At 31.8% G+C, this 15,443-nt stretch overlaps 1 protein-coding gene across 20 annotated transcripts in view; it reads left to right on the top strand.

The window, feature by feature from the left end:
• The first annotated feature begins 4,127 nt into the window (after positions 1-4,127).
• LOC126752895 (ATP synthase subunit beta, mitochondrial) overlaps positions 4,128-15,443 on the top strand; it is a 74,231-nt gene continuing 62,915 nt past the window's right edge. For 2 of the 20 annotated variants that reach the window (XM_050464016.1, XM_050463923.1), the window contains exons 1-2: positions 4,130-4,438; positions 5,452-5,750. Coding sequence is in view for 1 of the 20 variants with exons in the window: in XM_050464009.1 (XP_050319966.1) it covers positions 4,165-4,205; positions 5,405-5,472 (109 nt within the window). In the remaining 19 variants the exon portion in view is untranslated. The other 18 variants (XR_007666074.1, XM_050464062.1, XM_050464026.1 and 15 more) reach the window with 15 other exon arrangements.

Genomic DNA, 15,443 nt, shown 5'->3' with positions numbered 1-15,443 from the left:
AGAATAAAATTCTGTGCCCAAAAATTTACTTACTGAGTTAACAGCCCATGTACGGGTTTCTCCGCAAAAAGTAGTTTTGAGTGGTTGGAAATAAATTTGTACAGATAAATTTTAGTGAAGTGAATACTATTTAAACAAACTACTATAAAATCGAATGTAAAATACTGAAAAAATATTGTGAGAATACCTTGGATGCATACAGGCACTCCAATATATATACATATACATATACATATATGTACATATACATATACATATGTATGTATGTATGTAGATGAATAGAAAAGTATGTGCGGCATTTTTACTAATGAAACGAAAATTAATTATCAAAATTAAAATCATTTGTATAACTTGCGTAAACTCAGTAGTAGTGGGACAGTAAATTACTCGTTCAAACAAAAACCGTGTAAAAACATTTTCATATAAAACTCAGGACCAATTTAAAAAATAATCCGAGCAAAAAAAACGTGTAACAAAACTCATTTTACGTGTAAATCTATCTATTCGTACTGCGAGAATTTGCATGGTATTACATGTAATTATATGTAAGTAGATATAGTAATACATACTTATTATTTAAAAGGAACAAACAAAAACAAGTAAGGAAGGGCAAAGTTCGGGTGTAAGCCTACATTTTATACTCTAGCAACTTGCAAGAATCCAAGCCAGGGATATGTAATATGTATGTATGTACATAAGTCAAGAATGATAGAAAATCATTCTTGCTTTTATACGCACATCCAGGAAAAGCGTTTGAGATGTAAGCGTTGAGAGACAGCCCAATAGTAACCGCGGCAAAAAATGGTTTTTGACGTGTCGTCCAATTTGGATGAAATTTTCACAGTATATTAACAGATTTATGAGTAACAATTCCCTGAAATTTCAGCCTCATAACCTCATTACTTTTTGGTCTAGAGCAAGTCAAAGTTGAGGTATGCCAACGCGCTTAAAATATGTTAGTTCAATATGTAATAAGCAAAAGCTTATTAAAATAAAAATGCATAATAAATGCAAATTTCAAGTATTTTTTTAATTAATTTAGTTATTGTAGAATGAGTAAATGAAAAAATAAATTAAAAAAAAACACAATTTTTTTTTTCTTAACAACAGAACTGTGGTGCAAAAATTGAATATTTTGCATTTTCAATGGCCTAGGAAATATAAAGCAGCCCCTCGCCCTAGGTGCAGACTTATACCAAATGAAAGTTTGAAATCTCAGCTTTAATTTAAAGTAGAGGACATATAGCAAAAGTTTGCAAAAGCACATTAAACATACAAAAAACTACAAAAAGTACGTAACGCGCACATTCTGTCGCTATACGTATGTTAGCATGCAATAGCATGTTTACAACTTTTTACTTTTATTTTTTTTAATTGTTTACTATTCTCTTATTGTGCAAGAGAATAGTAATAAATTACATTTGTTTTTTGTTAGTTATTCAGAATTATGCTTTAAAGATCATTTATGTTTTAATAAAAATATTCTTGTTTACATAAATTTACGTTATTAATTTGATAGATAATTTTGTTGAAGGTCATTGACTTTGGGTTAGATAGTTGCATAATTTTTAATTTAAATTGATAGTGCAAGACATTGTTCTTATCTAAGTTGTGTTATGATCACTTTCTAATGTGGTTAGTTTAATTGTTATATTGTAGTGCCGCTTGTCGGCTGGCAGGAAAATAGAAAATAGTCTCTTGCATTATAATTATTTTTGTTGTCCAAAGCTCATAAGCAGCCTAATATTGTGAGCATAATTTTTGGTTGTTGTTGGTTTTTGGGCATTTTTTCCATCCGCTGAGCCAAACCAGTTTTTGTTTTGCTCAAACATATGTACATTTTGTGTACTCGTGTACTTTTTTTTTTGCTACAGGAATGTTATCCGAAGAAGCGCAAGAGGCAATGAATAAGGAGTATAGAAACTGTAGGCTATTCCATTCTCGTAAAAATTCACGTTTTTCTACGAATGAAGATGTAATGCACTATTTGCAAATATAATCAGATCCTTATATTAATTCATTTAGAATGAGAAACAAATTGAAAAAATTAGAATACCATGATGATGTTAAAAAATTGATTGAATGAAAAAAAAATATTGTTTTTTTTATTGCATTTCAATGGGAGGTGGGCGTATTAGTGAGCGTGTTGTTGTAATTTTTGCATGAAACATTTTAAATGATATAAATTACAGTAATATAGAATTTGAAGGTTGTATTTAATATATTTTAGAAAATATGGCACTTTTTATGTTGAGGTAGTATGGGTGATGGGGTTAAAAGTGGGCCAAAGTTCAATTTTTATTTCAAATAATGTTTGTAACTATATAACATTCAAGTATACCAAAATTGAAAGTTATACCTAAAGTATTACGGACAATACGGCATTTTACAAATTTCGACTGTATGACAGGTGGGCGTAAAAGTGGGCGAATTTTCTTAATTTTTTTTTAACTGGAATTGTCTCAAAAATAACCTGTGCAAAATTTCAGAGCTCTACAATGACTCCTTGTATTTAATGCCGGCGTTGTCTTACTGTGCATCGCGGGAAGAACATATGTAGTTTTTTGGAAAAAAGAAAGAGAAAAGAATTTATTGCTGCATCAAATAGTTTGCATAATGTTCAAACATCCCATATATTTTTTAGAAACCTCTTTGATTAAATGCCTTTTTAAATTTTCCTTTTTATTTAAATTTTTTCATATGAATGTGTGGACGTTCGAGCCGTTTCATGTTCGAACTTGAGCTTTTTCGATGTTCCTTATAATGTATTGAACACAATGAGTGCGACAGACTGCAAACGACATCTGTCAAATATTAAAATACACACGTTCCTATAAACACAGTTATTTTGACAACTACACGACTACACGACTGCAAGCCGTCAGTTGTCGCTCTCGCTAACTTCAATATACTTTTATATTTGCGAACGACAGTAGAGTTGACAATAGAGTTGAAGGAGAGAGATGAGGTAGAGTGGAGATGCCACTAATATGTAAAATGTAAAATTATTCACAGCTCTAACAAACTTGACGTTATTTTACAAATAAAAGCATAAGATAGCTCTATTATATCATTTGTTATGTCGCTGCCTTCTTACAAATGTTCATGTAGAAAGATTCACGACACCATTTACAGTTGACTGTCGTGCTGCCATGTCGTGTCGCGCTCATTGTGTTCAGCACTTAATAATATTCATTCTCTGGTCCAACTAACTTTTGGATTTTCAATACACATTAACATTTTCTGTTCTCTATCAACGCTATGTCACACAATGTTAATAATATGTTCTGTTAATATGTTCCATAAAAGCTGGTGTGAATTCATGCGGGAAGCAGCAAGGCAACAAAGCTTTTTATAGCATGCACAATTATAAGGCATTTATGGTCAAAGTTGCCAACTTTTAAATTTTAAGTAGCAGAAACAACATTTTTGACAAAATTGGTACTAAATTTTCTTTTCTGCAATCTAAAAATTTCTTTCATAACAGTTTGTATTTAACAAAAGTTTAATCTTTAGGTATACTAACTACATCGAGAATGCTAAATATTAGTCTTTATTTTGTTAATATATTGTTAAATACCTATTACTGATTTACCACTATAATATTACAAAATTTATTCACTTATAACGATATTGTTATTAATATTTATATATCTTAAGTTAGTTTCAAATGCATATACTGAAAGAAGAGCAACTCATTTTGAATTTTACTTGTTGCACTGAACACGTTTTAAACTTCTGCATTACAGCTTAGTAACGAGAAAAACCTTATGGTAAAACTTTACAAGTTTTCAGAAGGATTCACTCCAGCTGAGTCCTTGCTGACTTTAACCTAAATCCAGTATTTTTAAGTAGATTCAGTATAATACCATTGAATTGATGAATGTTTCTGCACGCACGTTTAACACCCGCCTAATTTTCAGAATATGTAACAAATTCTTTCGTCAAGGGCAGAATATCACCTTTCAATTGGATAAATTATTTCAATAAAGGTGGTAGTTTTTAGTCTTCATAAAATACAGTTGGCATTGAAATAAAAAAAACACTAAACCTTTCACTTAAAGCAATATGTTGGCAACTATGCTTATGGTACGTGAGTTGTGCGTTTCTATAGTTCTCTTCAGTTAGTTTGTGTTTGAATTGCAGAGTGAATGTTAGTTTAGTATGAGCATATTTTTCTGTGAGTCGGTTGTCGGTAACTGGTGGTAATTATCCAGGGAAAAACGATAAATAACAGGAAGGTCACATATGATTGTGATTTATAAATACTTTACTACCACCCAATTGCAGTAACGGTGCGCATGGCCGTCTAATGTTTGTGGAAATTACTGTGCAGAAAGGATATTTTATATTTCGCGTTGTAGGACGTAAAAATTCAATATTCGCGATGTCTCTGCTTTTATTTTTCCCTAACTACAGGATTTCACTTGCTTTAATGGTACACCCTGTTATTCAAATATAAAGATGCAATTTAATCAATGAAAAAGCTCAGTGAAATTATTAAAAAGGTTTAAGTTACTAAATATTTTCAAGTTCAAAGCCAAGGTCGGCTCAAAGTATGCCCCGATATAAGAAAATGATTTTAAAAGACACGACTATGTTTGTATACATCATATTCCGAAATAGCCTGCATGGAAATACTTCGGGATTGTGATTAAGTTGTGCAATAAAATATATTCAAATTCGTGTATATGTACATATGTACGTACGTGCATACATATTTATATGACAGCCTCCCATATTATAAACCGATGGCTGCAACCATGCGCATGGCTGCGCGACAATGCAGAAATATCACTTCTGAAAGGATAATATTAATTCTACGACTATTTTCTTTTTCGCTGACTAAAAAATTCTTTCGCTTTGTCCACTTCATCACTCAACTCATGCTATTAAAATGAAACTTAATCAGTGAACAAATCCAGTGAAATTCTGGAAAACAAGTCAGTGAATGTTTTCAAATTCATAGTCAAAGTCGGTTTAAGCGAAAATGATTTTTGAAAACTCTACCTTGTGTATTGCATATGCCAAAAATGAGTGTAGTAAAAACCTTCAAAAGTGAGTGAGGGCATTAATTTGTAATTTTAAGTAAAATATACAAAATGTTTAAGTCATAAAGCAAACAATTTGACAAATGATTTATTTGAGAATGAGTTATTGTATGCCTAGTAAGAATATGTATATATGTGTGCATATATACATACATATGTATGCCATACATACATATACCAGCACTTACACATGCACATATACATGTATGTTTGCATATTGTCGCGAATTCAAGAATTTATGCAAGATTAGCAAAAAAATAGAGAGAAAATTTATTGTGTGTTTGTGCGGTAAATTTAAAGTGCTTCCTTTTTAATAATTTCTGCGTTGCTATAAAAAAACGAGGAAAATATAGTGTAGAACTATTAAGCCAAGGGATTCATACATGTATTTTACAAACAGGGCGCGGGAAACAAATTAAAGGTATTGCGCTAATAAATGTTCATCTATAATATGAATAACTACACATAAGTAACATACAATGCCAAATTTTCTGTCAAGTACATATTCGAAAGTACGTGTTACGTAATGATACATTGCATCGCTGCATCGTGGAGTTAGTCTACTCTCAATCATATTTCGTGAGTGTTAGCTTATTTGATGCAGTCATAAAAATAATCTTTACATTCAAATTAACTTTGAATAAAAAATATATTTAAATAAAAGGGGCATACTCTTTTTTCTTAAGAACAAATACATATGTAAGTATATTTAGTATTATATTATACAAATATATTTGTTTGAAATTGTTTACATATTCTTGACAAGCTTAAGGTGTACACCTAGTCTTAAAATGATGATTTGATACATTTTTTGCACTTTAGTACGCAGACATATCTTTTCTTTTAAGGCGTGTTTGATCGCAGAAATGTACCATAGCATTAGCTAAGAGTTTTGTGGTGATCTCGGAGTTCTGATATATATTTAATTCTGCTATCTTCTACTTCTTTCTTTACCATAGGAATACCAAGATCTTTATGGATATTTTCATTACACATGTACCATGGTGAACACGTGATTGTTGTAAGCATTTTCGGTTGGAACCTTTGTAATATGTCAATATTTGTTGCATAGGTCGTACCCCTGTCATACATCCAAATCGGCTTTATGACCGCATTATTCAAAAGCACTTTGTTGTTTAGGCTAAGTTTAGAGTTTTTTTTTATTTAAAAACCAATTTAAATTTGAAGCTCTAATCTTCATACATGTTTTACTGGAGTTGTGTTCTCTCCACGTGAGCCTTCTATCTAGGTGAATACCAAGATATGTATGTTTCTTCGTTCGCTTGGAGTACTAAAATATTGTTTATTTTTACTGCCGGGCATAATAAATATATATGTATAATGCATATTTCCATAGTCTATGCCTTCAATAATACTATACTAAATTTTTAAATAAATATTTAAAATATTTTTGAGTTATAGACTTTTAAAGTATAGCCGCTTAGTTCAATTCTTTATCAGTTTATCTTTATATTTTCTGCAGAGATTACTCGGAGAGAAATTATGCGACTATTTTGATCTGATCAAAAATCGATTTTGTTTTGGGTTTTATTCACGGTGCAAGAATCTTTTCTCAGAATCTTTGTAGCAATGCGGGACTTGTTTTAGTGTCGGCGAAGACCGCGTGTAATTCGAATAATACATGTCTCTTTTTTTCTTTTTTTTTAACAAATATTCCAAAATTTTATTTAAATATGCCACTAAATTTTTAAAACAGTAGATAAAATAGCTTTTGTAATTAGCACGAATCTGCTGCACACCAAATCAAATTCTTTCTGAATATACTAACATAATAAGAGCAAAAAAAAAATGAAAACCCTTCACAAATAAAAAGGATTCCATATAAAACTTGATTTTGATTCGTCAGTTTGTATGACAGTTATAGGCAATAGTAGTCGAATATTTATATTTTCGGATATTATAGCTCTGCCTTAGATAATGTTTTATGTGAAATTGTGGGAATATACTAGCACAGCTCGGTACGCTGATCATTTAAACTTAATATACTGCCGAAGAGCAACAAAAAAACTTTTTGGAATCTACAAGAAAATTGTGATTAAACTGAGAGTTTGTCTTTCTTCTTGCATTTCAATTTAGATAAATGGTTAAATACATTTTCGTAAATATAAAATATTAAATAAAAGTCACGAAAATATTGAATAATAATGTATCATAAATATAACTAAATTAAAATAGAGTAAATATAATATGAATAAATCTTTGGATATACGGGTATGTAAATTTTGATATATGTACACATACGCGTATATATTCGTTAATTATGTATTGAGACATATTTGTGTGTGGAACGCCGAACGCCAGATATATACATATGTATGTATAGGGGTTTCACATAGTATCATAGAGTTATAAGTTATAACAATCCGAAAACAGCGTTCAGAATTGAATTTGCGTGAACTTATTTTAGTATGCAATGCAACAACAAATTTTATGATTTTACAATGCTTTATGACACGTTGTGTGTACCCCAATAGTATTATGGGGCTATCTGTACAGTATTGAGCAAAAAGTTACACACTATTGTTGCTAAGTTATATAGAAGCAATTAATGCAGTACAACAACTAATAAATCAGAGAAAATACCAGTTAGACATTTTTTTTATATAAAGACATCTTCAGCATCTTTCATATTTTTTTAATTAGGTACTATATCTGCCAAAAGATTTTAAGAGATAATCCAACAAAATTTTTTATGCTCTTGAACATATTGCTACAGAATACTTTATTTAACTGTTGTTTGTATCACCTAAAACCAATCGAAATATATATGGAGTTATATACAATATACATATGTACTTATATAAATGATCAGGATGACGAGTCAAATTGAGATCTAACTGCCTGTCTATCTGTTCGTCCGTGTAAACTGTAACTTAAGAAAAGATTAAGATATCTTGATGATCTATCAGTGTATAAAACAATTTCAAACTCCATATGATTTTTTCACGTTCTAGTGTACATACCAAGATCCAATGAATGTATCGGAATATAACTTTGCACAATATACCCTACGTAATGATTGCCGTCTTTCCACCTGGCTTTAAACTGTTCATTTTTGTCAAAATGTATGATACTTTAATAAAATTAAATGGACGAATTTTCTTAAAAATTATGTTGTTTAGCGCTGAGTTAGAGTGGAACTAGTCTAGACCTTGGTCTAAAACAACCTAAGATATTGAATTCAGATCTTCTAGTAAACGTTTCCCACATAAACTCAATATAAAAAAATTATATCATATATATAGAGTATATAAGTATGTATGTACACTAGGCTTTTTATACTCTCGCAACAAAGTTGCTAAGGAGAGTATTATAGTTTTGTTCACATAACGGTTGTTTGCAAGTCCTAAAACTAAAAGAGTCAGATATAGGGTTATATATATCAAACTGATCAGGGTGACGATTAGAGTTGAAATCCGGATGTCTGTCTGTCCGTCCGTCCGTCCGTGCAAGCTGTAACTTGAGTAAAAATTGAGATATCATGATGAAACTTGGTACACGTATTTCTTGGCTCCATAAGAAGGTTAAGTTCGAAGATGGGCAAAATCGGCGAAAACCGAAAACCTATAAAGTGTCATAACTAAGCCATAAATAAAGATATTAAAGTGAAATTTGACACAAAGGATCGCATTAGGAAGGAGCATATTTGGAAGTAATTTTTTGGAAAAGCGGGCGTGGCCCCGCCCCTACTAAGTTTTTTGTACATATCTTGGAAACTACTATAGCTGCATATGTCAACCAAACTCTATGTATAGAGTCGTTTCCTTCAGCCATTCAAAAATGTGCAAAAATGTTCAAAAATGGAAGAAATCGGATAATAACCACGCCCACCTTCCATACAAAGGTTATGTTGAAAATCACTAAAAGTGCGTTAACCGACTAACAAAAAACGTCAGAAACACTAAACTTTACGAAAGAAATGGCAGAACGAAGCTGCACCCAGGTTTTTTTAAAAATTCAAAATGGGCGTGGCGTCGCCTACTTATGGACCAAAAATCAGGAACTACTCCACCGATTTCAATGAAATTCGGTATATAATATTTTCTTAACACCCTGATGACATGTACGAAATATGGATGAAATCGATTCACAACCACGCCTTCTTCCAATATAACGCTATTTTGAATTCCATCTGATGCCTTCTCTGTATAATATGTATATACAATAGGAAATGAAAATAAATTCATTACTCAAAGTACACGAATTGATCTAATCTAATTAATTTTACAGCAAAATAAAAAAAATATGTAAATGACGGATAATGAAATCTCGATTATCACTTTATCATGCGAGTATAAAATATTCGGTGACACCCGAACTTAGCCCTTCCTTACTTGTTTTTAGTAAAAAAATTATATCATATATATAGAGTATATATGTACACTAGGCTTTTTTATACCCTGAACAGGGTATATTAAGTTTGTCACGATGTTTGTAACACCCAGAAAGAAGCGTCGGAGACCCTATAAAGTATATACATATAAAAATAATCAGTATGTTGAGTTGAGTCGATTTAACCATGTTCCTCTGTCTGTCTATCCGTCCGTCCGTCTGTATATATACGAACTAGTCCTTCAGTTTTTAAGATATCCTTTTGAAATTTTGCAAACGTCATTTTCTTTTCAAGAAGCTGCTCATTTGTCGGAACGGCCGATATCGGACCACTATAACATATAGCTGCCATATAAACAGAACGATCGGAATCAAGTTCTTGTATGGAAAACTTTCACATTTGACAATGTATCTTCACCAAATTTGGTATAGATTATTTTCTAAGACAAAAATGTAATCTCCGAAGTAATTGTTCAGATCGGTTAACTATAGCATATAGCTACCATACAAACTGAACGATCGGAATCAAGTTCTTGTATGGAAAACTTTCACATTTCACTATGTATCTTCACCAAATTTGGGATAGATTATTTTCTAAGGCAACAATGTAATCTCCGAAAAATTTTTTCAGATCGGATTACTATAGCATATAGCTTCCATACAAACTGAACACATAGTTACTAAAAGAAATGCACCTGTGAAGGGTATATTAGCTTTGGGGCAGCCGAAGTTAAAGTTTTTTCTTGTTTTAACTATTAATTTTTTTCAATCCCGTCATCCCGTATTTCCTTGGAAATACCCTAAAAAAATTCCCTGAAAATTTTACCCCTTAATATTAACATTCATTCGGCTTTTTAAGTAAGGCTGTATAGAATTTTCATAGATTTTTTATTACATACCATCTATGAAAATTCCATAAAGCCTTACTTAAAAAGGCGAATACGAGGGCTGCTATATATATTTCTGGCCTAATAAGGAAAATAGGAATATTTATCAACGAAAATGGTTTTTGCACTCTTGTCGTGATAATCCACGTCAAAAGTTGTGAAAAATGATCGCACAAAAATGTTCACGAGATAATTCCATTTTTTGGCCGAGATGAATTTTTTAATTCCCTGTAAATAAAACAATTCACGATTAAATGACATAACGTTCTGAGTGATGTTATGCTAAAAGATGTCAAACTTTCCAATGGAAATGTCAGATTGCACCTGGCAACACTTAGTGTTGCCTAGGCCAGAAATATATATAGCAGCCTCCGTATCTCGAGAAGTATTATTGATAGCGATTTTGCATTCGGATCTTTTTTATAGCAAATAATATTTCCTACAAGTTTATAATGAACATTTTTTTGTAGCTCTTGTCATTTGCGTGATATATACAAAAAAATGCGAATTTCGTAGAAAAATCAGGTTTAGAGCCCCGTACTACCTCGCCGGGGTGAGTTACGACTTTGTTGCAATGTGCACTTTTGTAGAGTGTACAATTCTGAAGAATATGCGTCTAATTCAATGCGATGCCATACATGCCTCTGAGCTATAGAAATTTAAAGATAAAAAATCACGATTGTCGTGTATTTTCAATGGAAAATTTTTACATGCCTTGGTCCAGTCCTTAATGTTAATATTAAGGGGCCAAATTTTCAGGGATTTTTTTATGGTATTTCACCCTAATATGCAAATATACATGTATATATATATACACATATTTCTCATCTGAAGATAATTTTAACTGACTCGACCTAAAATTAATTAGCTTACCTTATGAACAAAAATTTATTAACTTTAAATTTAAATTCAACCAAAACTGTTCAAGCCTACAAATACGGGAAATGTGGAATTCAGTAACTATTGTTCACTTTTGAACGATATATCGAAAATTAATGAAAGCCAAGGAACATTTTTATAGTATATGTATATATATAATTGCTTGGATTTCGATCGTCTGGTTGACATATTACACATGAAGGTATTCCCCTGGATTGATTCCTGCAAGTTGCAAGTGTATAAAATGTTCGGTTGCACCTGAACTTAGCCCTTCCTTACTTGTTATCTGTGTATATGCGTATCGTACCAGACACAAAAACACTGCTTTGAATCAGTCCAGCTTTGATAATTAGGAGAATCTGAAATATTATGTGATGTTAGTTATTGTTATTATAAGCAGCTATTAAAAATTAGGAGCGCATTTTCATGTCATAAGTGTGTATTAATTTCTCTCTGTTGTAATGTAAGCTAAAATGTGTTCCTAAAAACTGTTTGACTATTACAATGTTATTTAAATAAAGTTCATATGAGTGCATATCAATAAATCTATAGAAATAATTATTTTTGAGATTAAACTAATTTATCTACTTGTATATACAAACGTGTAAGTAAATGCAAATTTTAAGGTCAGCTGGTTTCTTGTTACTTTCATATTAGCGTTACCATATGTAGCTGTAAAAAATGAGTTCGCGTTGATAATAGTAGCAAGTAAAGACTAAATAACAAGTAAGGAAGAATTAAGTTTGGGTGTTACCGAAGATCGCGATTTGCGATAATCATTAATTCCAAAGTTCATTTTTAGACAAAATCGCGAATGGATAACAATCATATGTGATAAAAAGTTAACCAAAACGGCTAAATTTAATATATTTATATGATAAGGTAAACTCAACCAAAGGATTTGAAACCATCATATTAGGATCTAGCATAATCTATTTTATATTCTGGGCCAAGCCTCACTAATCAGGCTAGGAAAGGGCATGAACCAATTGCATCAACTTTTGGCATTACTTAAGTAAATATATTTTATATACATTTATATATTAAGACAAAAAAGCACCCGGAATTTGTAACTAAATTCTGCGGGTAAATGATAATTCAAAAGCCTTTAAAGACGGTCGAGAGATCGTTGAAGACATGCTTCGTTCTGGAGGACCTTCAACATCTTCAAATGATGAAAATATTAACAAGTAAGGAAGGGCTAGGTTCAGGTGTCACCGAACATTTTATACTCTCGCATGATAAAGTGATAATCGAGATTTCATTATCCGTCATTTACATATTTTATTCTTTGCTGTAAAATTAATTAAATTAGTAGTTCCTGAGATATGGAAATGTCTGAAGGAAACGACTCTGTAGAGTTTGGTTGACATAGCTATAGTAGTTTCCGAGATATGTACAAAAAACTTAGTAGGGGCGGGGCCACGCCCACTTTTCCAAAAAAATTACGTCCAAATATGCCCCTCCCTAATGCGATACTTTGTGCCAAATTTCACTTTAATATCTTTATTTATGGCTTAGTTATGACACTTTATAAGTTTTCGGTTTTCGCCATTTTGTGGGCATGGCAGTAGGCCGATTTTGCCCATCTTCGAACTTAACCTTCTTATGGAGCCAAGAAATACGTGTACAAAGTTTCATCATGATATCTCAATTTTTACTCAAGTTACAGCTTGCACGGACGGACAGACAGACATCCGGATTTCAACTCTACTGGTCACCCTGATCACTTTGGTATATATAACCCTATATCTGACTCTTTTAGTTTTAGGACTTACAAACAACCGTTATGTGAACAAAACTATAATACTCTCCTTAGCAACTTTGTTGCGAGAGTATAGAGAGATGATAAGAGAGCTCGACATCTCTCTGGAATCCTTTCGAATGATTTTGGTGGATATTTTGGGTATGCAAAGAGTTCTTCCATTAATGGGGGTTACTTTGAAAGCGCGAATTTTTGTCACAATATACATACATACATATGTAGCTGCGCTAATTCGTTAACCGGTTTTCGGCATTAAATTATAGCATATACCATACAATACTTAAATTCGCTAAGACATCCTACATACGAATGTTTGAAATTCTTTTTTTTTTCATTGCTAATGTTTTTCATTTACATGTTATTATACACTTGTATGAACATACATATATATTACTGTTAAAACTAAAAACAACAAGTAAGGAAGGGCTAAGTTCGGGTGTCGCCGAACATTTTATACTCTCGCATGATGAAATGATAATCGAGATTTCATTATCCGTCATTTACATATTTTTCAAATACCGTATTTGTGTAAAGTTTTATTCCGCTATCATCATTGTTTCCTAATGTATATATTATACAGAGAAGGCATCAGATATTGGAAGAAGGCGTGGTTGTGAACTGATTTCACCCATATTTCGTACATGTCATCAGGGTGTTACGAGAATATTATATACCGAATTTCATTGAAATCGGTCAAGTATTTCCTGAGATATGGTTTTTGGTCCATAAGTGGGCGACGCCACGCCCATTTTAAATTAAAAAAAAAAAAATCCTGGGTGCAGCTTCTTTCTGCCATTTCTTCCGTAAAATTTAGTGTTTGTGACGATTTTGTTAGTCAGTTAACGCACTTTTAGTGATTTTCAACATAACCTTTGTATGGGAGGTGGGCGTGGTTATTATTCGATTTCTTCCATTTTTGAACTGTATATGGAAATGTCTGAAGCAAACGACTCTGTAGAGTTTGGTTGACATAGCTATAGTAGTTTCTGAGATATGTACAAAAAACTTAGTAGGGGGCGGGGCCACGCCCACTTTTCCAAAAAATTACGTCCAAATATGCCCTTCCCTAATGCGATCCTTTGAGCCAAATTTCACTTTAATATCTTTATTTATGGCTTAGTTATGACACTTTATAGGTTTTCGGTTTTCGCCGATTTTGCCCATCTTCGAACTTAACCTTCTTATGGAGCCAAGAAATACGTGTACCAAGTTTCATCATGATATCTCAATTTTTACTCAAGTTGCAGCTGGCACGGACGGACGGACAGACGGACGGACGGACAGTCAGACATCCGGATTTCAACTCTACTCGTCACCCTGATCACTTTAGTATATATAACCCTATATCTAACTCTTTTAGTTTTAGCAACTTTGTTGCGAGATTATAAAAAATGTTCTGGAAACGGTAATATTCTTCTTTCCTTTGGCACCCGGTAAAAGTCTAGTCGATAGTAAATTTTCCAGGGCTTAAGCCACACTGACAAGGTCCAATTAGTTTGTTGACGGTGGGCATCGTCCGGTTGAGGAAAGGATTTTCTAGTTCCGTCGTCATCTTTAAACTCGTATTACGATAATATGTGCTAAAATTAACTTATATTTTCGTATGGAATTTTGATTTTACTGCAAAACGTTATAAATTTAAATGAAAAACACGTGCAAAGAAGTAAAACCATGTAAAAATCTTGGAGGTGTACAAAAAAACCGAGTAAAAATTCGCGCAAAAAGAGATCAAGTGTAATTACAAATTAAATATCGGATTCCTGTCAATTCTTCATATATATTATAAAGTATAATAAAAATAGTCGTCACTGGGTCGCATACCGGTGTAACTAAAACATATTTTTAAAACCTACAGTAAACAAAATCGAATAATAAGTAAGTTGTATACGTGACCAAATACAGAAAATAGTTGCAACACATGATTGCAACACTAATTACATGACAGCGCAAAAAACTAATTAGTATCCGTAAAATATAGAGAAGAGAAATACTATGAAATCCATTAAAGTATACATATTTTCAGTGTATTTAATTAAAATTCATCGATAACAAACATAATAGTGTTGAGCAATTTTTTGCTAAAAAATTTTCCATAGTAAAGTTTTTATAACTTCTTATAATACATATTTTTACATACATACATTTTTTAGATTTACATATGACATATTATCGTATTATGAAGTAAATGACAGAATATTTGACTAATCCCGCAAAAAGTAATTTATTTTTGTTATGCAAATGATGTGTTCTGTACTTTCTGACTTTAAATTAGTAACGTAACCAGATGCGTTTATTTGTTAGAATTATTTAAGTATGTGTGATTACCTTACCAAATATGGTGCCGTATTTAAACAGAAATAACAACATAAATATGATACCATATAAAACTAACCGAAAGTTTGAAATTCTTATTTCTATATAACCATGACTTACAAAATATTTAGCATAAAAGTATAATTGAATAAACCATCTGTTTTTGTACTCCATGAAATTTATTTCTTAATTTTG

This window comes from Bactrocera neohumeralis, chromosome 2 (genome assembly GCF_024586455.1).
Source record: "Bactrocera neohumeralis isolate Rockhampton chromosome 2, APGP_CSIRO_Bneo_wtdbg2-racon-allhic-juicebox.fasta_v2, whole genome shotgun sequence".
In the NCBI taxonomy this organism is placed as follows: domain Eukaryota; kingdom Metazoa; phylum Arthropoda; class Insecta; order Diptera; family Tephritidae; genus Bactrocera; species Bactrocera neohumeralis.
Note: the sequence above shows the minus strand (reverse complement) of the source record. Positions and strands in the feature narration are given on the sequence as shown.